This window comes from Nelumbo nucifera, chromosome 5 (assembly GCF_055504915.1).
Source record: "Nelumbo nucifera cultivar China Antique chromosome 5, China Antique-T2T, whole genome shotgun sequence".
NCBI lineage: Eukaryota > Viridiplantae > Streptophyta > Magnoliopsida > Proteales > Nelumbonaceae > Nelumbo > Nelumbo nucifera.
Window position 1 is genome coordinate 53,086,332 of NC_142653.1, and position 26,916 is coordinate 53,113,247.

General features: G+C 37.4%; 2 protein-coding genes and 1 long non-coding RNA gene across 3 annotated transcripts in view; 1 reads left to right on the forward strand and 2 right to left on the reverse strand.

The window, feature by feature from the left end:
• LOC104596730 (uncharacterized) overlaps positions 1–8,657 on the reverse strand; it is a 30,377-nt gene extending 21,720 nt beyond the window's left edge. Inside the window, exons 1-2 of the long non-coding RNA XR_735086.2 lie at positions 8,233–8,657; positions 5,024–8,151 (exon numbers count right to left, since the gene is read on the reverse strand). This is a non-coding gene — a long non-coding RNA (uncharacterized LOC104596730). The remainder of the gene's footprint in view (positions 1–5,023; positions 8,152–8,232) is intronic.
• A 191-nt stretch (positions 8,658–8,848) lies between these two features.
• On the forward strand, positions 8,849–13,714 carry LOC104596731 (extradiol ring-cleavage dioxygenase-like). The gene is made up of 3 exons (XM_010258010.3): positions 8,849–9,242; positions 12,480–12,853; positions 13,287–13,714. Exons 1-3 carry the CDS (start codon positions 9,012–9,014, stop codon positions 13,477–13,479), a joined length of 798 nt encoding a protein of 265 aa, XP_010256312.1. The 5' UTR covers positions 8,849–9,011; the 3' UTR covers positions 13,480–13,714.
• A 3,260-nt stretch (positions 13,715–16,974) lies between these two features.
• On the reverse strand, positions 16,975–26,308 carry EMB3129 (GTP-binding family protein). The gene is made up of 9 exons (XM_010258012.3): positions 26,106–26,308; positions 21,545–21,688; positions 21,295–21,411; positions 21,019–21,162; positions 20,842–20,928; positions 20,085–20,200; positions 19,620–19,801; positions 17,750–17,807; positions 16,975–17,672 (listed from the first exon to the last, which is right to left on the reverse strand). The coding sequence occupies exons 1-9, from the start codon at positions 26,232–26,234 to the stop codon at positions 17,549–17,551; spliced, it is 1,101 nt and encodes a 366-aa protein (XP_010256314.1). The 5' UTR covers positions 26,235–26,308; the 3' UTR covers positions 16,975–17,548.
• Positions 26,309–26,916: the final 608 nt, after the last annotated feature.

The following is a 26,916-nucleotide window of genomic DNA, read 5'->3' on the forward strand; positions in this document are numbered from 1 at the left end:
AAAGGGTTCACTCAGACTTATGGTATAGATTACTTGGAGACATTTGCCCTGGTAGCCAAGATGACCACCATTCGGGTTCTATTATCTCTTGCAGCAAGCTACACTTGGCCTTTGCACCAAATGGATGTTAAGAATGCCTTCCTAAATGGGGACTTGCAGGAAGAGTTTAACATGCAGTTGCCTCCTGGATTCTATGATACAAAGGCAGGTAAGAAGGTCTGTCGGCTCAATAAGGCATTGTATGGTTTGAAACAGTCACCTAGAGCTTGGTTCGACAGATTCAGACTAGCCCTTGGGAAGTTCGGTTATGTACAGGCCCAGTCAGATTATACACTGTTCATCAAGAGGGTGGAGTCATCACTGACACTACTTGCAATATATGTTGATGATATTGTGGTGACAGGAAATGACAACCATGAGATTGAGTCCCTCAAACAGCTCCTTCATCAAGAGTTTGAGGTGAAAGATCTGGGTACACTACGGTATTTTTTGGGTATTGAGGTTGCTAGATCTAAACAGGGGATCTTTGTCTCTCAGAGGAAATATGTTTTATATCTGTTGGCTGAAACTGGAAAGCTGGGTGTCAAACCTGCAGATACACCCATTGAACAGAACCACAGGATTAGTGCAGAGAGTGGGGAGCTGCTTGAAGACAAAGTTATGTTCCAGCGGTTAGTGGGAAAGCTCCTATATCTATGCCTCACTCGGCCAGATATCAGTTATGCAGTTAGTGTTGTTAGTCAGTACATGCATTCTCCTAGAACCACACACCTTCTAGTAGTAGAAAGAATACTAGCATACTTGAAGAGATGCCCGAGTAGAGGTATACTGTTCAAGAACAATGACCACATGAAGGTGGAAGTCTATACAGATGCCGATTGGGCTGGGAGTGTTGATGACAGAAGGTCTACCTCTGGATACTGTGCTCTTGTGGGAGGTAACCTGGTCTCTTGGAGGGGTAAGAAATAGAGTGTTGTCTCCCAATCCAGTGATGAAGCTGAGTACAGGTCAATGGCTAATGGAGTGGCTGAAATTCTTTGGCTGAGATCACTACTTTAGGAGTTGGGTATTGAGTATGAGAAGTCCCTGATGTTGTATTGTGATAATCAAGCGGCTATTAATATAGCACACAACCCGGTGCAGCATGACAGAACTAAACATATTGAAGTTGATCGACACTTTGTACAAGAGAGGGTCTCATCACAAGAAGTGTGCCTCCCATACATCACCTCCAACATGCAACTGGCAGATATCCTCACCAAAGCTGTACCACGGAAGAAGCTAGAGGCAGATCTATCCAAGTTGGGAATGATAAATATTTATTCCCAACTTGAGGGGGAGTGTAGAGAACACTGATGTGGGCCCCACAGCTACGGTCCCACTATACTTGTAGGGTAGAAGGTGTTCTAGTCTTCCTAGGGTTAGCTATTGGTTATTTAGTTGTTTTAGTTGTTACTTATTTCAGTCTTATTTTGATCTGTTTGTTATGTAAAGACTAAGGGCAGATTTGTCCTTTCCATGTAATGAGCATAACCTATAAATATTAATTAAAGTAGCGGCAGTAGAACATTAAGCTTCTGCTCCTCCTTTCAACTCTTGTGTTCTACTGCTTCTCCTCCTTCTTCCTCTTCTTTCCTCTTTACCTTTCTTCTTATTTTCGATCCTGAAATCCATTAGGTTTCAAGACTGATAACAGTCCTAAACTTCTGCTAAGGGAAACTTAGTTTACACCTCATAACCACCACGGAAGGGGAGATAGAAACAGAAAAGAGCATTGGGAACCTTTTTCATAGTGCACAAACCGGAAAAGATATCCAAGTCTAAGGGAAAGCCACGGTGGTGACATAAGCAAATCAGCCCTACCAGAGTCCGCATTGCATTGGAGTGAAGCTGACCTAAGGAAACACCATAGCACCTCAACATCAAAGGAATAAAGGGATGTAAGGGAAATCGGAGGCTGGCGATCAGCGCCTTTGAAAAAACTCTGGCAACATCCCAACCATGGCTCTAGGGGTATTTGTTAGGGCCGGGCAGGATGCAATCAAATTTGGTAGGAATTTGGTAAAGACTGTACAGTTCTACAATGCACTCTCCAGAAAGCACAGTTGGACAGAAAATCGACTCTACTAATTGGACTTCTGCTTCCGTCCCTAGCTAAGGATCAGAAAACCCCCCTTTGGACTCCTCTCCTGAAGAGCCCGTCTCCTCATCCCACCTATGGTCGGGTGACCTACTCCCCGAGAGATCAAAAGAAATCGGAAGGGGAAGACTACTCATTGGAAAATGGACAGAGAAGATCGGTGCTGGCGACAAACAAAATCTCAACAAGCAAATCGAAGGTATCACTTCGATTGAAACCTCCTCAAATCAGACACCTCCTCAGAAAAAGCCAAAAATAGTGTAAGTGGAGACCTCAGTGAGGACCCCATATTTATAAATTATAATCCAGGGCAAAAGGACAAACGACTGAGATATGCTAGCAGCATATCAATGATTAGGACAAGGGCACCGTGCATGGGCAATTTCAAATTCAAAATTTTGCGTGCCCACTATGCTCACCTCCTTTTTCAAATTTGAAATTTGAAATCCGTCACAGTCCCACCCAATATTAGACCGGATTAGGAGAGCGAGTTGGGTGACCTACGAACTAGTCAAACCAATTACTTTACTAAGAGCTACTCCCTTCGCCGAGCTGACATAGGCTCGGGAGTGGGGTGCAATTGATGAGGGGTAATTTGGTCCTCCGAATCACATTGTGAAACGTGGCGGCCTTCAAGTGACACCTCGACGCTGAGTAAGCGAACTAGCTTGGCAAGTCAGCCCAAAGCACCTCACCTAGGCCAACTTCCACCTTGGCTGGGTCAAGCTGACAGGTTTCCCAACTTGTAGCGACCTACCTCAGAGAATGGCCGAGAAGTAGGAACCTGGAGACCTGCCTGGTGAGCCTGCTGACTTGTCTAGAAGAAACGTTACCAGCCTGAGATCTCTGGAGCATTAGTGCCTCGATCGTTAGGCCGGCCTACCACACCGAACGCACCAGAATTATTTGGGCGAGCCGTAATGCCTGCGCAGATTACGTAACCGAAGTAATAAATCACCCGACCAAGCGGAAATGGCTCCGCAAGAATATGAGACCCGTTGTCAGAGGGCTCAGACCACTGACGCTTATATAAAGTACTCATTTCTACCTGTGAAAGGTACACGCAATTATAAGCTCTCAAGCACTCTCATTCTCTGAAGACTCAACATTTCTTTGACTTAAGCATCGGAGTGCCCACCCCGAGTAAAGACAGCCTGGGCACTCTAATCCTCTTTCTTGCAGAACATAACAACCCAGCCTAGCATAGCTCGGCCTTGATAAGGTGTTATCTGAATCAGTGTCCGAGTCACTTCACACAAGGAGCAGCTAGATCACGCTACATCACTAACTTAAAGATTGTAAAGGAGACTAAAAGGAAATCAACCCCTCAATTCAAATTATTCAAGTACATGGTGTCACCGTGCTTTGCATGGATTCAACCTGGATATTTGATTTCATAGTCTATTGACCCAAAAGGGGTCTCCATTGAACATCAAAGCATGGAGATATACTATACCACAGATCCACCCTTAGTCAAGCCATGGGCTCTTATTCGAACATCACCAATGTGCTAGAAAGGAGACCAAAAGTTAATCCATTCAAAAACCAAACTCATAATACTACCGTCGCATCATTTGGCATCCAATACGAAAACATTTTAACATGAAATTGGACTTTCTTCCAAAATTAAACCTACCAAATGTAGTAGCACTACCAGTTGATGTGAATCTATCCAAGAAGCGATTGCCATAAGATATTAAGGAATGATTTCATGGAAATTCTCTCATTATGCAAGTGGGATGTTATTATTGTCCATTGTAAATTTAACACAGCAAACTACATCCAGTCTAGCACAAAATGTTGAATAAATCTATGATAATTACCATCATTTCAACCATGCAAGCATGTAGCACCACTGTTTATTTATTTATTTATTTTGAAATATACTCTCTACTGATCTACACTAAGCACACCATTAAACACAGTAAACAACAGAGCTGCTCATTTAGAGGTATGTTGTTTTTCTTAAAGAAACTCTGTCAAAACTCAACCTAATAAAAGAAAACAATAATTCAATTGCACAAAAAAAAGAAAACAGAGCAACGATCATAACAACTTAAAAGAAACTTCCAAATCCCATCTAGCTAAAGCCAGAACTGATGGCCAAATGATATTATGAACTTGGAGGAAACAAATAGAACTGCTTTATATTTTACTTTTTTAAAACATTGTGCAAAACCAAATAAAAAGAAACTACTAAGGGCTTAAGACTTGCAAATGTTAAAATGTTGTTTAAGAGTCAACACCAATTGCCAGAAGTGAAATTGGCATGGGAAATGGTATTCACACTATTCTCAGAACCTCCCCAGTGGAGTTGCCATTCTGTGAACGTTAGAAAAATATCCCTCTAGCTGTTCACTTCATGGCTGATGCTATGGAGTCGCCATCCATCAGGAATTAATAATGGGGAGTGATGGGTCTCCCGGATTTAAATTCTACGAAATCGTTTAGAATTAACAATGACTCCATACCGATCAGTCAGGACAAGGACATTCTGGGTAAGTTGAGAAAGAGAGGGAAGGGGTTAGGCACCCCTCTCTCTAGTCAGTGTGAATACTAGATTTCCCTTCTCTGCTTAAGATGAGTTTAGGAATCGGGTTCTCTAGCAACTTGAAGGAGCTTAGTTTTTCTTTCTTCTCTTCCAGACCATTCCCCTTTTGGATGCAAGGGCTTGAGCAAAAGGATGGGGAATTCGTCACCCCTTTTCTATCAGAGCCCCCACCTTCGGACTCAGTAAACTGGTATGAAGAGTGAAGAAACAAGCTAGCCTCTTGGTCATAGGAGAACACTCCGATTGCAGAATTGAACCAACAAGAAACAACCATAGAAGCAAGCAAGTCGACAATAAATAAATAAATAAGAGGATGAGGTAATGGGTTTTACCTCCTGTAACCTTAAGAATGGAGATGCTGCAAATTTCATGTGCAGAGGTGTAGCTGGATTTTTGGGGCTGCCGAAACCATAGCTCGTGATGAGCAAGGGAATAACTCGTCTAAAGTGGGTGTGATCAGCAATGACAGAGAGGCGACTGGCGGAAGAGAATAGCTTGTCTCCCCCTTTCTACTTTCTCTGCTTTTTCACTCTATCATTTTTTTCTTCGTCGATTTTTTTCTCAAACTCCATAGTTTGATCTCTCTCTGTTTTTCTCTCTATTCTCTCAGTCCGAACCCTTCTCTCCTCCTCCCTCTCTCTGAAAAAACTCTCTATTTTCCTCTCTTTATCAGTTCTCTTTGTCTCGTCCTCTTGATTTCCTGTGCTCTCTCTCTCTCCTTCAGTCTCCCTCACTCAGTCAAACTCCTTCGACCTCCTCAAAACTCTTCCCTTTCGACCCCCTTCTAATAGGAATAGTGCCTCCTATTTATAATGGGAAAGAAGGGGATTTCTAAACAAAAACTAAGGGAAAGGAGTTTTTAGTAGGTAAAAAGCTAGGGTTTGGGGGGATATCTCACCAGGTTGGGTCTCCAAGAGTAAAAAAAAAGGGTAAATTGGGGAGAGAAGGGCAACTTGGTAGTTTTGGAAACTTGGGGTATTTTGTGAATTAGGTTAGGGGTATTTTGGTAATGGGTCCAAGGGGCATTTTGGTAATTTGGTCAAGGGCATTTTGGTAATTTGGTTGAGGGTATTTTTGGGGCATTTGGGGAGAAGGGGCAAATGATGGGTATTTCGGTAATTTTGAAAGAAGGGGTATTTTAGTAAGTTGGTAATTTTGGAAGGAGGGGTATTGGGAATTGGTCAAAGGGGGGTAATTTGGGTAACTTGGTCAAGGGTATTTTGGGAATTAGGTCAGGGGTATTTTGGGAATTGGTCAAAGGGGTAATTCGGGAATTTGGGCAAGGGGCATTATGGTAATCTGGTAAAGGGGTGTTTTGGTAATTTTGGTTAAAGGGTATTTTGGGAATTTTAGGGAAATGGATATTTTTGGGAATTTTGGCTTTGAAGGGTATTTTGGTAATTTGGTCAAGGGCATTTTGGGGCTTTGGAATGGGGTATTTTGGCAATTTAGGGTGAGGGGAAATTTTTGTGACTTGAAAAGGTGGTGGTTTTGGGTATTTGGTAATTAGGTCAAGGGGTATTTTGGTAATTAGTCAAGGGTATTTTGGGAACTTGGACGAGGTGGGGTTTGGAATGGTTCAATCAATGTTTGAGGGTGAGTTGGGGGTTCAGATAAAGGACTGAGCAAAAATTGGGTGCTGACAGCTCCTATAAGGCAACCTAAGCAAAGGACCCACTCCAACTACTGGCCAAGAGAAAGACTATAAGGCTTATTTATTTAATCGGGTATTGACATCTATAAATGGGTTCAGCTCAGAGAGAGAATGATTATTAAGAAGTGATTGGTACCCAAAAGAGGTAAAGCCCAATTATGACACAACAGGATCTAACCATAATTGTCTTAGGAATGACTAGTGAGATGCATGGGGAGAACAAGCAACCTGGGATTTGGATGAGTCAAGTAATCGAAGTCACTACCACTATTTATGGGCTGCTCGCAACCTCTATTCACCTTTAAACGGATCAAGAAGTTCACTAGAGTCTTAGGGGTTGGCTTCAAATTCAGACTTCTAGGTAAAAAAGGCCCAAACTCAAAACCTGAACTAGCATGCAAAGGGCTACTATTGGTATTTAAATTTCAGAATGAAATATTTAAACTCAAAGCTTGAAAGATTTATAATGACACAACTGAAGCAATGATTAGTAAACCAAGTGTACCCAGAGTGAAGCTTTCCTGAGAGTGACATAGTAATTCTGGTCACAAAGATGAGTTGACTTCAGCCTAGTACTAAGGACACCTGAAGAGAGATGGAGGCCCCAGTGGGAAGGGCGGATGCAGTAATTTGCAACAAGTACAGCAACAGAAGGAGTTCATTATGACCTTATAGCAGAACAAGAAAGGGGATCAAAGGGTGTTGACTTGGTTGAATTCTATCAATAGCTAAAAACATGCTAACAGCTTCTGTCTATTGCAATTTTCTATGGGATGGGCAAGTGAGGATTTCTATTAAAGACATATACATTGCATGAGGGACTGCAACATAAACCTATAATGCAGGTCTGAAACTTGTGGCTTGTAAACTTGGATGGAATCCGATTTTCATACATGCAGTCACACAAGAAATAACCACTACTAGGTTAAGCCTGAAATCGAACTCAACAATAGCCTACTCTAGATAAAAGTTAAGTAGAATAATCCTACGAGTAGCACTCAACCCAAGCTACATTATAACAGTGTTTCCAAACATTAATTTCCAAGGAAACCTGTCTCATTCCAAGGTGCTTTTTTACTGCCCATCTATCCCCTTCCAGATTTAACCAATTTCATTCAAAGCATATATATTTTCAGCTTGTGCAGAATTATTTTCAATAGAAAAATATGAGGTTCAAAGCATCTTAAAGGGTTATTAGAACAAGGCAGTAAAGAAGAGATCCTAGTTAGGATTTACACACATCAAGTCACAAGAGAAAGATCCCCCTAGTCTCATTCTATAATAAATAGAAAAACATGAGTGCAGAATTAGTGATCAACAAGATCTCAACCCAAGCAAATTTCCAAATCTTAAGTAGGCATCACTTTAATCAAGAATGGTTGCCACAGTAAGGTCCTATGGAGATTTCTGTTCATGAAGCAGAAACCATCATGGGAGCCCATATTCCCAAAGAAAAAAAAAAGAGTTCAGACCCTCAATCCAAGGTACTTCCAACCCAAACACACAGTGAAGGTGAACCAACTTCAAATCTAAAACTATAGCCAGAATGGACCACTCCAGACTATAAGCTTTTTTTGGTCAGGACTGAAACCTGTTTTGAGATGCCCAAAAGGACTTTTCCTTGCCACACAACCAAATGAATTTATCACAGAAGTGGCCGGCCAATTATGGTATTCAGCAACAGGAGACTAATGGAATTAGGAAAATGATGCTGGAAATCACGAGGTTGAAGAAGGTCCTGGAAATGGGTATGTTGACGGAGATCTGGAAATCACGAGGTTGAAGAAGCTTCGAACAAGAGAAAAACTACAAAAAAAAAAAAGCACGATCAACATCAGCATCTATTTTACTGGTTCAGATGGAAAAAAAATAATAATAATAACAAACCTCAGCAGCACTAGAACGAGGTTGTGAACGAAATGGCAGATCTCAGATGCTCAAACTAGATCAGCATCAACATCTCTTTTACCAGTTCGAAAATAGACGCTCGGATGCTCGGAATCTCAGATCTCAGATGGGGAAGTAGCCATTGCTCGACCATCCTCCAACAGACGCTCGGATGCTTGGAATCTCAGATCTCAGATGGGGAAATAGCCATTGCTCAACCATCGTTATGGTGGATGAGGGTAAATTCCTCGCTTATTTCCGTTGACGAAGGAAGGACATAAAGTTTTACTTCGAAATAATGGAAGTAGTTTTTCACCCCAAGATTGATGTAAATGTTGGCATATTTGCAATTTTACATCGATCTTAAGGGTGTTTTTACAGCGCCTCCAAACGCATACAATTCTGGACCGGATTTGCACTCTTTTCAAACTCAGTTTAAGAATGATGCACTCTTTTCAAACTTAGTTTAAGAATGAAATTATCCACTTGTAGTTTGAATACAGAAAGCGGTGAGATGACGAATGAAACGAAATCAACAATACAACGACGATGATGTATGAGATGATGTTCTATTTGTTTTTTTTTTTTTTTTTTTTTCTGTCAGCGCATTCCAGAGAGAAAAATTCGTCCTCCCTCCCTCAATTCCTCTGGTATAAAAAGGGAACCGCGAGACGCGTTTCTTCTCACATAAAAAGCCGTATTGAATTGACTACAATCAAACAGCAAAAATTTTGACAGTCCAAGCGTCTGGGGTTTGTCAATCGAAAGCAAAGCAGATAATGATGGATACGTTCTTCATATCTCATGGATCGCCGACGCTGTCAATCGACGATTCCCTTCCGGCGAGGCATTTCTTGAAATCTTGGCAGCAGAAGATCTTCACAGAGAGACCCAAGTCAATTCTTGTCATCTCCGGTCACTGGGAGACCAATGAACCCTCTGTCAACGTTATATCTGGTCCCAATGATGTCATCTACGATTTCTATGGCTTCCCTAAGCCTATGTACAAGGTAAGACCAGCAGACGATGAATTCACTTCTTTCTTGTATTTGATTTATTGTTTCTGCTCCCGATATACCAGTTCGATTTCTTGGATTGGATTGGATTTCAGATTTCAGAAAAGAAAAAAGAAGGAAAAAACAGAAAATAAAAGCTTAGAAATCCAGTTTAATCTATTTTCTCCACTTCTGTTCCTTTTTTTTTTTCTGAAAATTTTCAACCATGGCAAAGGAAAGCAAGGCCTTCAGAGGAGTTAAAGTAATAAAAGGATTTTTATTCTAAAAAAAAGGAATAAATAGTTTTTTTACCTTTTTCATAGGGAAATTCGCCATGGAGCTATGTTTGGTTTGGTAAAAAGAGAAATTTTTTAAATTCCTTGACAACTTTTCCCTCGATTTTCTTATTGAGTTCCAAAAATAAAATAAAACAATGGAAAAATTCCATATTAGTACTCTATACTTTGGGCTTAGTGCCACTTTAGTCTCTGAACTTTAAAATCTGACGATTCAGTACCTGAACTTTTAAAAAATGACAATCCTTCAAGTGTCATCTAATTTTCTTTATCAACCATTCAAACATTGACAAAAAATTAATAATTTCAAATCCTTGCCTTTTCTGTTCAAAAAAGTTGAGATCACCAATGTCCAATCAAACGTGACCCCAACTTTCTTGAATGAAAAGAGCAAAGATTTGGGACTATTAACCAAGGTTTTGAAAACCGACCCGAAAATCGAACCATTCTAGCTATTGATTTCCAGGTCAATGGTTCAATCGTCCAAGTCAAACGGTTCGGATGGTTTGCATATTAGGGCAAATGTTTATTTGAGATTTGCCCTAATATGCAAACCTCATAAGAGATGTCGGTTGAGAGTAGAAAGAGAATTGTTGTCTGAGATAGAAAAAAAAGAAAGAAGAAGAAGGAATGAGAGAAGGAGGGAAGAAGAAGGAAGAGGATGAGGATGATTGGATGCTCACCAGCGACGGTGAGGCGCGCGACAACAAATACAAATATGAGATTTGAGTTCTTGGATCTTAGATCTTAGATCTGAATTCCCAGATCTGAGATCTGAATTCGTGTCTTCTTCTTCTTCTTCTTCTTCTTCTTCTTTTTCGTGCTAGATCCCAGATCTGAGTTCGTGTTTGATCTCAAATTTGAATCATCGAGTTCTCTCTATAACTTATATTGTGAACCATTGATTGGGTCGAACGAGTTGATGGTTCAACTGCCCGAGTCAGTGGTTTTCTGACGAAGTCAACGAGTTTTGACCCAATAATGAGTTAAGGGTGAAACGAAACCAGTTGTCCAGACGGTTTCCAAGCCGAACGATTCGACCGTCCGGGTTAACGACGGTTCAAAAACATTGTTGTTAACTTTTTATCAATGTTTAGATGATTGATAAAGAAAATTAAATAACACTTGAAGGGCATTTGTGTCTTTTTCAAATGCACACAAATGCCACTTAACGGCTAGTTAATGACAGGTATTGGATTGTCACGTTTTAAAAGCTTGGGTACTGAATTGTTGCATTTTAAAGTTTGGAGAAGATACCTATGAAAAACGAACTGACTAATAAACTAGAACCATAAACATAGTAGCAAAGAAGGTGTTATTTATTAAAATTTACGGGTGGATTTAGATTGGTCAAAACTCTTTCCATACCATACCTTTTTAGTATCATAAATTTTCCCAAAGAAAATTGTTTATGTTTTAAAAACCGTTTATATTTTCAAAACTTCTATTGTTTTTTTTAAATAAAACCAATTTAATTTTGCTTTTCGAAACAAAAATGCAATTCAAAAAGCAACCCCCTTAATGTTAGGTTTCTGATTTTGATGTGGCTAACCGGAAAACGCTGACCTTTTCCGGTTAAATGACAATTTAACTTGTAAAACTGTGACAAGCATTTCGAAATTCGGATTTTTAATCCGATCGAGTCAACTATTCAACCTTTTGTGTTAAATGTGCCAATCTTTAACATCATAATTAAATAAAGAATAAAAAATTAAAGAACTAACACACAAAAATATAAAAGTACAAAAAAAAATTATGTGTGATAAATAAGAATAATTTTTATAAACATAGAAATATAACAAATATGAAAAATTTTAAAAATATATTTTTTACTATTATCATCATAAAAAATTTTCACATAATATATTTTTGTATTTTATCTATTTCTAAATTTTATTATTTAATTGTGACATGGATTGGCCCATTTGGCCCGAAATGATTTAATTACTTATCATTGCCTAGATGAAAACACTATTTTTAGGTAGATTTTAAAAGTATATTTTTATGTTATTGAAATTATTAATTTATTATGTACAGACTTAATTAATAGAATTTAATGATAAAGAAAAATAAAGATGCCTTTAATATATGATTCATTGAAGTTGAATGTAAATTAATAGCTTAAATGTTGGATTTAATGAGAAAAAATTGAATGCATTAAATATCTTATAATTGTTTATTTCAACTCATTTAATATTAATAATTAATTACCTATTTGCTCTCATTTTTTATCAATAAATTTAAATATAGGTAGATTATATCCTAATAAAATTTCAAAAATATTAATGAGATTATTAATATTTTTTAAAATAATATAGATATATAATTCCTGGGTCTGCTATATGAAAATCGAATCGGTTTGAGACTGGTACTGCTTGTCCGGATGTCTCGAATCAGAGCTGATTCATTCATACCTCTATCCAGCCCAACTAATTCGACTTGGGCATATCGATAATCGATGTGATCCGGATAAGGACCGGCCAGCGCCTCGCCGCCTCGTTATGTGTCCATGAGGATCAGTTCAATTCCGGGTCCTAGAGGAATAGGATGTAGTCAATGTTGTCAGGCTTGACTCATAAAGAACCGTTTTGGTAACTGCATCATGGGTTGGACAGTCAACCGTCCGATTAAGATAACCATTCAACTTATTTCCATTAAAAAATGTGAAAAATAAAAAATTGAAAATGATTCTAGAATATCTTTTAAAGTTATTAATAAAGGTTTTTAAAATCGTCCTGTTCAGCGGTTTGTTGACCAAAATCAATAATTTTTAAGAAAAATCTGATTTTGGAGAAAAATAGAACTGGTTACTTGATCAGTTTCTGGTTTCTCTGATCCGACCATCTAGTCTGATCCGGTTTTGAAAACCATAATATTAACAATGGAGTTTTATTTTTTTTTCTTCTCGGTGACTAACAATGGAGTTACTTGATTGATTGAATTGGGACATTAATAGCTAAAGTACCCAGCACCCGGTGCACCTGAATTAGCAAAGAGTGTGAAGGAGTTGCTTGTGGATGCTGGTTTCAAACATGTCAAGGAAGACAAAGCTCGTGGGCTTGACCATGGTGCTTGGGTCCCGCTCATGCTCATGTATCCAGAGGCCAATATCCCAGTGTGCCAGCTTTCTGTCCAAACAAACGAGAATGGTACGTACCACTACAACATGGGGAAGGCGCTGGCGCCCTTGAGGGAAGAGGGGGTTCTGATAATTGGGTCTGGAAGTGCCACACACAACTTAAGAGCCCTTGGCCGGGCTGATGATGGTTCTGTCATCCCTTGGGCTCAAGATTTTGATACATGGCTCAAAGAATCTCTTCTAAATGGAAGGTAATTTCAGTACTCAAGCAAATATTAGCATTATTTTCGAAAAACAACAACTAAGATGGTATTTGGTATTGATGGTGTTTTCGGAGCATAGATGTCAATTCAATGCCATATAGGCATTTAACAGAAAAATGCCAAAAATAATGTTTAATTGATAAATGTGTCCCGATTTATGTGAGAACCATTTATCAGAAAAATGCTAAAAATAATGTTCTTCATTTTTAAGGGTGAATTTTTTTTTTTAATTTTTTACTGTTTGTTTTATATGGGTCTAATGGCATCTAGTGGCGCTGAGGTGTCAAAAAACATTTAAAGCAAATTTTATTCTGATTTTTGAGAAAACTTTTATTAAATAAAGTAACATTAATACCAAACATACCCTAAATCTATTCATGGGGTTTCTACTTGAATTTAACACTAAAATCATTATTTGCAGACATGAAGATGTGAATACCTATGAGGTGAAAGCACCCTCTGCAAAACTTGCTCATCCATGGCCGGACCACTTCTACCCTTTGCATGTTGCTATGGGAGCCGCAGGCGCCGATGCAAAGGCGGAGCTCATCCATCATAGTTGGAGCCTTGGTGCACTTTCTTATGCCTCTTATCGTTTCAAAACACCTCAATGATTGGTCATTTGCTTTGTGTTGGTTTTGTATTGTAATGGTAATGCTGGCTGTTCAGCATGATCAGATAGATGATGGTTAATGATGTTTTTCTTTTTTTCTTTTATATATATTAATGTATTAATGGTTGTTAATGGTGTATTAGTATTTGGCACTTCTGTAATCTCTCTATTTGTGTTAGTTGGTAATAATTTCAACCATTATCAAATAAGATTACCTTTAGGCTTTGTTTGCTTTATGACAAGTTATTTATTCGGGTAAATGCAATTATTTGAGAAAGTTTTTTTCTGAGAAATATTTACCTGAGTAAGTGCATTTATCCATGCTCTTTTATTTCCCAGCTAAATAAAGTAATAACCATTTTAGCCATAAAAGTTCATTATTAAGAGGGGCATTTTTGTCCCATTCAAGTGTTAGCAACTTTCTCCCTATGTGGGAAAATTATTTATCCACCTAGGAGATGGGTAAGTGATACCCAAGAAAATAAACTTTCCTTGGTCCCCACATAAATCTGAAAAATGAACATGGGATTCTTGGTCAATGGAAACCAAAATCCCATTGACCAACTTTCCCTCCCTCTCAAAATCCAAGAAAAGAACACCCCCTTAGGCCCCATTCGCTTTCTGGTAAGTTACTTACCCAAGTAAATGTAGTTACCTGGGTAAGTTTTTCTTAGGAAACACTTACTTGGATAAGTGCATTTACCCATGTTGGTAAATAAGGCAATGACCATTTTAGCCATTAAAATCTATTATTAAAAGGGGTGTTTCTGTCCCATTCAAGTGTTGACAACTTTCTTCCTAGGTGAGAAAGTTATTTATCCACCTAGGAAATGAGTATCACTTCCCGGGTAAGTGATGCCTAGGAAAATAAACTTTCCCTGGTCCCCACATAAATCTGAAAAAAGAACATGGGATTCTTGGTCAATGGGAATCAAAATCCCATTGACTAATTTTCCCCCTTCTCAAAATCCGAAAAAGGAATGCTCCCTTAGAGTTAATATATTTTTTCTTTTCTTATGATTTTTCTATTTTATTATATTGCATTGATTCGTTTTGCATCCTCAATATTGCCATCCCTTTAGGAAGAATAGTCTCAAAGTCATGCAATTGGGGTCCCGCCTTCTTCAGGTTGTTTTTGGTTTGATAGGAAATAAGAGATAGAAAATCGAGGGAAAATTCTTTTAAAAAATTATGAAATCGTTGAGCATTTTACCTTAATTTCTTTTTCTCTTATTTTCTATGAAACCAAATATATTGGAAGGGATTATTGCTTATTTTGGCAACGGTCAAAAGTGGGTTTTAATATTTTTCAAGAGTGTGGTAAGGGTATTTTCGTCAAAAAAAAGTTTCAAGTGCTTATTGAATATGCTTACAACATTGTGCCTACCAAATCCAAACTGGGTTGTCATAGGTAAGGTTTTGTTAATTAAAAATAACAACTCCAGGTTATCATTGATTAAATAATGATAACCATTAAATGCAGCTAATCTGGATTTCTATGGAAATACTTTGGCATTGATAATAATATTAAACAAATTTTACCACGCCGCAATTGTGAATAATAGAAATTCCAAATTTTACCATGCCGCAATTGTGAATAATAGACAACAGATTTCCGTTGCAGGTTTCAAAGATAAGACTGGGGAGTGGTGCTCTGATCATCGAGATGGATGGAGTCCACAATTATAAGGCTCTGTTTGGTTCACGGGAATAGGAATTTGGAATAGGAATCGGATTGGGTTATTCTAATTCTAACTGTTTGGTTGATCGGAGTCAGAATGTAACTGCTGACCTCAAGCAATTGAACGATGATAAATCTCCTAGGGTTCCTTTATTTCTAAAGACATCTGTAGTCGCAATCAAGATTCAAAATTAATATCGAAAGTATAAGTGTATTGTATGATACATATTGGTTTTTAAATCATCCAAATGCCATTGAAAGGGTTCTTGGAGGCGGAGGGTATGTAGGAGCATTTGGCAAGTCTTTTTTGAAAGATTTTCTCAAGTTTTGTCAGCTAAAAGATATAGTGAACTTTTGCATTAAGATCTTGACAGCTTGAAGATCGTTTAGTTAAGATGTGTCTTTCGGTGCATCTTTCCTTAAGAAGATGAATTGAAAAAAAACCCGAAAAGCTCCGTTTAGAGATTCCCAAAAATCACCCAAAATGGATTTCATACTTTTTTTTCAATACAACATTTTTTGGCGACTAAATCTTTTTTCAACCAAACAGGAAAAAACAAAAGCATGGGCTGCCGGACTTCTAAAAAATCTACAGCCCATGTGAAAAGGCACATCAAACGGCCCCTAGTTTTAATTCATAGTACCCCCTCCTGTCTTCTTACTTAATTAACTTTGAAATGATGGCTTAAATAAAAGAAAAAAGAAAGAAGGAAAGAGCATCATAGCTTACAAACATTCAAAACCGTCTTTTTGTGTTTTGCATGTAGCAATACTTCGAAACTTGGTGGCAAAGAATGTTCATCTCATCGTGCCAGAAGTTGAGATTAATCCAAAAATGGTGTTGATAGATTATCACTATGAAAATCATACAATTTCATAAATTAAATAATAAAATTGAAAAAAAAATATATATGAAAGATTCATAGGACTCGTAGAAATAGGAATGTCTCTAATATTATATATTCAGCGTATTAAACAAAAGTATATATAATAAATTAGATTAATTGTTACTAATGATGGAAATGATTAAAACTGCGCCAAATAGAAAAAGAATTAATGTCTAACTAATGACCCATTGACTGAGTCAAACAAGTCAATGACTCAACCAATCAGGTCATAGGTTGTTGATCAAGCTAAAATTTATTTTATTTTATTACTTTTTTTTACACTGAAGTGATTTGGATTTAAAGAAATACCTAGGAATCTGTCCATGTAAAATCTAAAAATTCGTTCTTTAGGTTGAAAGACAACAAATCCACCACTATACCCTCATGCAAGTACTTGTCTTAATTATATGCAAGGTTCAAAGTATCGATGAATCAGCCTGTATCAATACTTTTTTTAGGTTTTATTTATTTATTTTTTCGAAACCAGTTCGGAGGAATCGATTTAAGGCCCAACTACCCTCTGAACCAGTGTCTGACCGGATACAACCCCTGAAAGGGCATATCAGAAACCCATTAGCACAATACAGGCCGATACGTATTAATACTTTGAACCTTGCTGGTTATATGGGTTAGAGACTAATATTGTTTTCATCTGGGTTAGAGACTAATATTATTTTCATCATTTGATGTTGCAAGATACAACACATGCACACTTACTGGCCAATAGAAAAGCTTGTCCCACCTAACCTAAACCACTATTACTGGTCAATTTGCTCATAATCTTTAATATCTTCTACACCTTAAATTACTTTGAAATCGGGGTATCATCTAAGACTCATGGTTCAAAGTTGTATCCTATGATACGGTGTGATATGTATTGATAATTTGAACCTTGCTGAGATTTATTTGGGGAAACAATAACTATTTCTTAAATCAAACCCAACCACTATCATATAATTCAAGAAGTTTTGCTGAGGTTTTATCAGGAAAAGACAAGAAGATGACAGAACTGGGCATATATGATGTTTCTTACTGTAGATGGATTCACTGATCAACTACAGCTATTTTGATAAATATGATAGTATCTCCAATACATGACCTGTACATGCCTGGGATTTCAATAGATTAGCCAAAATATAATTGTACCTTGCTTTGGATCCACCAATTACATTTCAACATCTGTTAAATGGCGAGTGTTGACACTGTAGGAACTGAGGTTACAACAGGTTTTTTCTTCCCTTTTACTCCTTAGGCTTTTCACTTTTTTGTCATGACCTACCATTTGGTATTCCATATGGGTATTTTCTGAACTCCTATAGAGCTGCCAACATCATGTAATGCACTTGTCTTGTAGAATTCTTTCAGTTATGCTGACAGCACCAAGTATTAGCCTCATATTTCATAACAGTAAAGACCAGGAAACAAATGCTCAGGGAGGTCTGGCCTGGATAGTGGTAAAGAGCTCGAAAAAGCATGTCCCATGGATCAACCATTTGTCAATGTTACCTGGGTGGCCTTTCCAATGCAACCCAACCAAACTTCCCTTTACGGAAGTCAGACAACACACGGAATGCTGCTTGATTGATATCTCCATTAAACAATTGAAGTGCTATCTTCTCAACAAATCTGAAATCCAGGAAATGTATGCGGCAGATCAATACAGATATCAAGATAAAAATTTGGGTCACGATATAGGTACTTACATTTTACCACAGAGACCATCCACATCAATTTTGTAACGGTTGTAAAGAGCTTTTGGACCTGCTAGAATGAAGAAACTGCATTTAGTACAAGATATGTTAATGTAGGAACCGAAGAGTCAAAACTTGTTCTTATCTTTTTCAGAAAACTTGAGTTCTCTGAAATATTATGTATTTTTGTATTTAAACAGTATGTTATTTTGGTCATTTTACAGGTTTATGGTAATCGGGCCTAAGAGGTTCTTTTGTCTAATCATATTTAAAATTTCAGCCATTAGTTATGAAGCTTAGAAGTTATTTTCTTTCTGTCATAAGTATGACAATGATAACTGTAATTTCTGTTTCCCTTCTGCTAGGATTGGTAACTCTACAGTTGCGAATGACATTTCAGTAAACCTTTTACAATTATATCTTTGTAAGTGATTCCTATAAACCTTAGAGTAATCCTAGGTATCCTGAGTGACTCTGGGTTTGTTCTCTCTTCTTTCTCTTTTATTTTCTCTTTAACTCTGTAAACAGTTATTACAGCCATCAACATATCAGGTGCTTTTTTCCAAGAAAAGAGTTCGATTAACATTCCTAACAGATTCAGTTAATTCAGCAAAAACATTGGAATTTTCTTGTTTCCAATTCATACAATAATACTTTTCTTCTTTGTTTTATCGATAATGTCAAAATTTCTTCCATCAAGGTTTAATATTTTCAGTAAATACTGAATTAAATAATATTTTGAGTAACTGTTTTAAATCAGTAATTCTAACCAATGAAAGAATTCCAATACATGCTTGTACAGTGAGTCACTTATCCACCACTTTCCAAATTCTTCATTTTCCTCCAACCTAGAACAGCAATGGGAAGGAAAAAGTAATTTTTTTTTACTGATAATTTGGAAGAAGTGGTTTCAAATAGATTATTTTTTATATCATTATAAATATGAACAGGAATTCAATCCCCCAGGTGTGCTTTTCTTTATAAGTAACTGTTAAAAAATTATATTGAAAATGTCAAACTATTAGCTTGCAACTCTCCCCCCCCCGCTTCCCAAATAAGCAGATTCCAAAACATCTAATTTCTTCTCTGCCCCTTGCTTTTACAAGCCCGTCTGTCAAACTGTTATACTGAGGTATCCAGTTGAAGCTAGTTCTTAGCTCCCTCTCTGATCTCTTTGTGGCGCCAAGTGCCATTCAGATTGTGCTGTAGACACCAAATAACAACCTTTAATCCACCTCAATGATGATATTTCTACAGTTTAAAGGTTTTGCTCTTCCTAGTCTCAACAGAGCTGCTGTTAATTCTGCTCTTGTTGAGTCCCCAATCCCAATTGGCCCTGAAAACATAGCAACAATGTGTCCATCACTATTTTTTATCACACCTGACTCCTGAAATCCCAGGGTTGTGTAAACTACAACCATTATAGTTCAGCTTAAAGTAGAATGGAGGTGGAGGGTACTGTTCAGCAATGAAATATGACTTGACAAAAGTGGAATCAACCACTGTCTTCCAATTTCAGCTGAAATCATTAAAAGAGAAAGGAGTAAATACGTCCAACATCTTACCCAATGTGCTACCTTAACTGTAATATTATCAACAATTTCCTCAATACCCATTTCCTTATCCCTAATAGTCATGCATTTCTTCCAGGTTACTTTCTACCTGGCATAGAGTTGTTTGATTCTTACAAAGCTGCTGCTAGTTATAGAGCTTACGATACCAATACTGGACCAAAATGGCCCATGCATTCATTCAGAACCATAGAACCCCTATGATACAACGTGAGTCTTGCAAAGGGCTTCAAATCAATATACGTCTTCTAAATCTTCCAGGGAATTTGAAGCAACCAGAAAATGAGTTTAAAAGTCAAGAAGAAACATACCTATTGTTGGAAGCCTGGTCAACATCTGTACAAGGATTGCAGCCACATCAACGACATCATATGATCTCTCTCCAATGTCATCACAAATTGCCAGCTTTATTGCAGCTGTCTGGTCACTAATCCGCATTGGGATTATACCAGGAGAGTCCAGCAACTCCAAATCTTTCCCAAAACGAACCCATCTTTCCATGGAGAAAAAGGATGTAATGAATAGATAGAACATCTTTACAATAACAAAATTTCTTGTTCCACTTGACTCCCACATGCACTTCCAATGATACACAGCCCTTTAAATTGGAAGTTTTCAAATAAATGGAACAAATTGTGAATTATGCTTGTTCTTGTGTTGCTGATCAAAAACAAAAAAAGAAAAATTAAGTTGAGACTACTACTACTACTACTACTACTACTACTACTACACTACTACTATGTCCGTCTGAAATTTAACAGATAAAAATTACATACTTTAGTTCTCTTGTGACACCTGGCCTGGGAGCTGCTGGACACATTCGTCGTTTTAGCAAACGGTTAATTAAAGATGATTTACCCACATTTGGATATCCAACTATTCCAGCACGAACCTGTCACATAAGCAAAGTGTTCTCAACATAACATATGACCATGATTTCTAAACCCATGAGATGTCACCAGTTTTGAAACTGCATCAGAAATCATCATAGTCACAAAGAAGTTATGGTTCATATTTGATAGAAAGCAGGCTGAAGGTAGAGATATTAGTATTGTAAGGGAGATCAATGGCCCAAGCTTGAATGGAAAATATACTGCAAAAATAGTAATAGCTGTTCTATAGAGAAGAATTGATATCGGCAAGCTTACTAATTCAATAATTTGAAATGCAATTGCTTTCAACACTACGAATTCTTAGAGATATTACTACCTACAAGACTTTATATCAAAAGTGAACCCCTATAATTGGACCATTCCACCCTCAAATACCTATCTCAGATGAGACATATTTCATCATTCACTAAATAAGACACCTATGCAAGAACAAGACTTATATCTCCAATGACATTACCAGATTCAAAACCCATGTTCTTACCAGTTTCAATCACTTAACAAAGTAATTACATTTGCACATAAAATATTAATGGAGCAGGTAAGTATATAAATATTCTGAATAAATGAAAGCCCTTGTCTCAAAAGACAACAACAGAGCCATTAAAATAGTATTATCCAATAAAAATTCTTAAAACCTCACCGCACGAGGAAGTAGTCCTTTGGCTCTACGTTTGATATTCACCCCACTAGCTAGTGACTTTGCAAGCCTCCCTAGCTTCATGGTGCCCTGCATTTCCAAACAAGAATTATCATATTATATTGTGCCATGTAAATAAAACAATCAAAAGAAAAATGACAAAGAGTTTCATCTACATACCATTCCTAGTTGCCCATTGGAGAAAACAACCTTTACTCCTTGTTGTGCAAAATAAGTAGCCCATGCATTTCTGTCTGCAGTAGAAATCATGTCTTCCCTATTCAGAACTAGAATCTTCTTCCTGTTGCCAAGCCAGGAATCCATCTGCCCAACAAAGATTCAGTAAAAGAAACAAAGGAGTGGACTTGAGATCACAACTATATTTCTAACTTGTAGGCCCTGAATAGTCAACTCAAAATTAACCAATATCCACATAAATGAAATAGAGAACCCCACCTGTGGATGAGTTGTGGACATAGGAATTCTTGCATCCCTCACCTCTATCACAACATCCATTAACTTGAGCTGTTCTTTAAGTTTCTTTTCTGTTTTAGCAATATGGCCAGGATACCACTGCCAAAATTAGATGTCAAAGCCCATGGCATCTTAAAGTAGGCACCACCAGCTCTAAATTAAATGATGATTATATTATGCTAGCATCTCAAAGATCAATTATGCAAGATTACGATTAGCGCCTTGTTTCTACCTGAACAGGACGCAAAGGCTTTGTCCAATGGTAAAGCTCAGCATCCAAATCAATCCAATCACTTTCTCCCTGGTAGCCTTCAAATGTATTGCTAGAATTGGCATTTTTGTCATGGTACCATCCCGGAACCTTTCCATCCACAATCTGCAATATTTTCTTTCAACTTTATGTTCCTCATGTCAACTGAGAAAATGAGTCTGTGTGTGTGTATGTGAAAGTAAAGAAAAGATTGAATTTAAATATGAGAAAAAGACAAGATGATAAGATGTACTGCCATTCAATAAAAAGGGTTCCATGTTTCTTATCTATGGTATAATTAAAAGGTGTATATTCTATTTCTATATCATCTCATGTCTCAAAGATAACACTATTCCACTCACTATAACAATTTCTTAAGATTCAAACTTCTGTGTCGTTCAGTATGGAGGACAAAAAGATCATCCAACTTAATAATAAACTGTGGATAGCTTTCCTTCCTTTTTATCTTATCTTTAAATACCAGAAATCTCTTGCCTTATAAATTCAATTATTACTTTATATGGTTTGCTAACATATTGGGATGGGGGCAGAGGAGGGGAAGATATTATCTCTCTAAACTCTTCACTAAAAATGAATTGATACATTGCCAGGAATCATGCAGTGTTGCTCAAAAATGATTTGACACATTAATGGCATGGTCAAAATGGAGGAGGAAATGGAAAACCAGATTTTCACGTGAGAGAAATAACATATACTGGTTCAATACATCCCTCTATCTCCATATTAAATGGTTGATTGTTAGAACGTACTCCAACACTAGCTGTATAAAAAAGGAGATTTTTTTGTTGGCATATTTTTTACGAATATGCATTCTCACTACAAGTAAGATTTGGTATAAAGACATTTTCTTGATAAATAATGAGATATTATTTTATTGATTGCCATGAAAAAAAGAAAAAGAAAACCGTCCAGGCTAGATAGCAGGACCAATACAAACCAGCCACAAGCTGAACAAACTAACAACATAAAAATTATAACAGTATATTACAACAGAACCCCAGGACCAGGTATTCCCCAAATACTCTCTTGATTTGTTACACCAGATCTCGCCAATCTGTCACCTACAGAATTAGCCAATCTAGGAATCCACCTGAATGAGCAATTCAAGCTGCTTCCCACAACCTTAGCCTCCCTTACGAAAGATCTAAATCTCCAAGGGGATTCTTTCTACCATTGAATTTATCCAAGAAATTACAACTTGGCAATCACCTTCAACAATCATAATTATCCATCTTTGTTGTGCCAAAAATTTTAGACGTTGAATCAGTGACAATACTTCAGCTTTCAAAAATTGCCAAACCCTGCAGCACCTGAGTAGCTTAACAAAATGGACCCCTTGCCATTCCTTACCACCCCTCCCATGCTGGAGCCACCAGGGATGCCTAAATAGCACCCATCAAAATTGAGTTTGAGTCTACCAGCCTCAGGAGGATGCCAACAGATCAACCTTGGTGGTTTTCTAAAAGATTCACAGAGAAAAGCTCCTTTGAGCTAGCATTCCGTGCTCTTCTATCCTCCCTTCCAGACTCCAGTGAAAGAGCTAACATGGGAATAAGGATATTAGCTTCCCAATCATTCATAATGACATATGAAGAAGGCTCCATATAATTCAATTATTACCACATATTTGTAGCATTCCTGAAATGTCACCTCAAGGAGTCTGCTACTGCCATGCAAACTTTTCTTATGAAAACTATAGTCACACCACCTAGCTTAACTAAAAGGCACATGATTTTTGAAAGTGAACATCAAATTCTCTTAGTGTTTAAGATGTGATGTCATACACTAGGGCATTATGGTTCCAATAATGTTATAAAAAAAACAATCATAAAAAGTTTCACCTCGTCTGCTCCAAGCTGTTAACAGCATCAAGAACAAAGGGCATTTTTTTATCAACAACAAAAACTTTATTAAAACAAAGGGCATTCTTCTAGCCCACAAGTCTATAGAAGGCCCTATATTTTGTTCAAGGATAGAATCTACTCCAGTAAGTCCAACTTTTGGACAAGTTATGGACAACTTATATGGGAACCAAAAATTTTCATTTGTCAATATATTAAGTGGCATTTTTTATTTAGTAATTTTCTAAGGGTTTCTTTTTAAACATGTTTGGTTTCCTTGTGTACTCTGTTTTCCAAATTAGTGAAACAACACTGAAGCTCATCTACAACTAAAATACATGGTAATCTCAAACAAACTAAATTCTGTTTCCAGAAGCACTTTCTAAAAACTTGCTCAGCCCATATGGTACATGAATTCTGCCATGGAATTGACACCCTCCAAAATTTTGAACATAGCAATTTCCTGACAAGACATTCAATAAAATTTTTGATCATATTCCGAGAAGAGTTGTGTGGCAGGAATAAATTTGGAACAGGAGGAGCTAGAGTAAGTAGCAGAGTCTTTAGGTTGCCTGATAACTGTTTGTCCTTTGAAATACCTTGGGATGCCACTAGGAGACAATCCAAAAGAAAGCAGGTTTTGGAACCCAGTTGTGGAAATGTGTTCTAAGAGATGGGCTGCCTGGAAGAGAAATTATATTTCAATGGGAGGTAGAATTACACTGATATAGCAAATTTGCCGGTCTATTATTTATGGTGTTTAAAATGCCACGGAGGGAAGTGATGAAGCTAGAAAAGTTTATGAGAGATTTTTTGTGGAAGCCAGGGGAAGGTAGAAAGGATCATTTGATCAAATGGGATGTAGTGTGTAAAAGTAAAGATGAAGGGGGTCTAGGCATAGGAAACTTAAACAAGAAAAATTCCTCTTTATTAGGTAAATGGCTTTGGAGGTGGACTCTAGAGAGGGGAAGATTGTGGCAAGAGGTGATTGGTAGTATCCATGGTTCTGCAGGCAATGGTTGGGATGCTGGGGTATCATCGAGGGCTACTTTGGCGTCTCCTTGGAAATCTATTTGTGGAATGCTTCCTCAGTTCCTATGGAAAATTAGGTATGATGTTTGTTCTAGAGAAAAGGTTCTTTTTGGGAGGACCTTTGGATTGGTAATTCAACCCTTAAAGATTTGTTCCCCTCTTTGTGTTCTCTTTCTTTGTTTAAAAAGGAACCTGTCTTTCACTCTGTTTCCCTCTCTGAGTTGACTGGGTTAAGCTGGAACTTAGGGTTAAGAAGAAATTTAAGGGGCCTTGAATCAGAAAGGGCAACCTCATTGTTACAAAGTCTTGATTCTGTTGTCCTGGATTTTTCTAAATCAGATGGTCAGATTTGGATTCCACACCCCAGAGGTCTTTTCCTCTTGTGACTCCTTCTCTTTCTTGTTTTTAGACCCAAACTCTCTTCCTTGCCCTACTGATGAAATCTGGTCTAAACCTATTCCTCCCAAAGTTGGGAGGAATAGGGTGGTTGAAGGAATCGAAGGCAACTCTAAACTAGTAATAGGGTGGTTGAAGGAATCTGAAACTGTAATTTGGAAATACAAAGAATATATTAAAAGATTTAAGTGGCTGGTCAGAGATATGACAATTTCAGTCCAACGGGAAAGGCAGTCAGCTAACGGGAAGGCTGATTTCTTTGCAAAACAGGGGGTGCATAAGTCTGAATTATTCTAGGCTCAGTTGTAATCTGTTTATATGGCTGGGGCTGCATCTCGCGCCTCTGCTGGATGTACTCTGTAATCATGTAATACTTAATTATGCTCTAATAAAATTTCTATCATTTATCAAAAAAACAATAAATTTTTTTATCAATACCATTCAATCCATTTTCTGACAATTAAATGCCAAAAGAGATTCGTAATGGCCATAAGTCAGGGTTATCGTCCTGGATTTAATAACTTAGAAGATGTAGCCTTTTAAGGAAATTAACCCGAGTTTAAAACTCAAACGAACACAACAGAACTTTGAAACTTCACTATGGCATGGACGATTAAATAGATTATCAAATCCTTGGACGAAGAAATTACAATTTAGCATAACCGAGTGATTTCAGGACTAACGAATCAGTTGTGCATGCATCATCTATTGAACTAGTCAAATTCTCAGGAGAATGATTCAGTCCTATCTTGGTTGAAACCCTGGGACAGTACTGTCTAGTCCCTTGTAAGATTGCACTACTTTGGGATGCTTCGAAATCTGCAAGAAGCAATTCTGTGGATAGGAGATTCCAATCGTTTAGCAATATTGAAACCAAGTAAATTGCTTAAACAAGTTGATTTTCTGGCATTTTCAAAATGGTAAACATAAGACTTGATCGTACATCCTCCCCTGTATACTTTGCCAACGTCAACACAATCAAATAAGGATGAAGAGACCAAATGAAGCAACCTATGCCCATCTGTAACAGATTCTCACAGAATTTAAAAACAACCATAACGAGATAAGTACAACTCAAATGTTCCGTAACTGAAGCATTTCACATACAAACTGACATATTCTGAATTGGAAATGGAGAGTACCTAAATCAAATTTGACTTAGAATTTTGAAATATATTGAAGAAGCAGTTCATCAACGAAAAGTGGAACAAATAGTAATTGAAAGAAGTCTTCTATACTACTGAATATCTTACCTGAATAGAGGGGATGGGTGAAGGAGAAACTGATGCAAGAGCAGTTGCTAACGATTTGCTTCGACTGCGGAGAGGGTGAGGTGAGATTGTTGTAGTGGGGAGCCATAAACCCGATAGTTGAACCGCCATGGCTGCTTGATTGGAGCCTGTGCAGCTGTGCTGTATCCGAACGAGAGATTGGGGGGAGAGAGAGGATAAGGACAACTGACTAGTGTTCGAAAAAAAATAAATAAAAACCAACCTGGAACTGAACCGTTGTTGCCTCCGGGTCGCGGGGTCATCGATTCAACCGTTCGATCCGGAGGCTGAACCGTTTTAGGTCTAATTTATATTTTTATTTCTGTTTTTACTTTTAGGGAAAATCTATGATGTGGGAAGATATGGTATGAAAAGAGTTTTGACAAATCAAAACCCATCCATGAATTTTGATAAATAATACCTTATTTGCTACAATGTTTATGATTCCAGTTTATTGATCATTTGTTTTTCGGATATCATATCTTTTTCATATGATAGTTAAACCCTTTTTTATTGATAAAAAAAGACTAAAATTGAGATTTGAGATTAAAAAAGCACTTTTCTTCAAAAAAAACAAAAACATCAAAGATTATCCCAATCGTACAACCAAGCACAAAGTAATGGTGAACAGTTCAACCACCTAGATCGAAATGATTTTGACAAATGACAAATTTTAGAAGAACAAAAACTAAAAATAGGATTACATGACGATTTGATCGGACAACAATCGAAGTCAATGGTGGGTTACAAACATAACAACTAGCATGAGCCCAAACTACCATAAAACACTAAG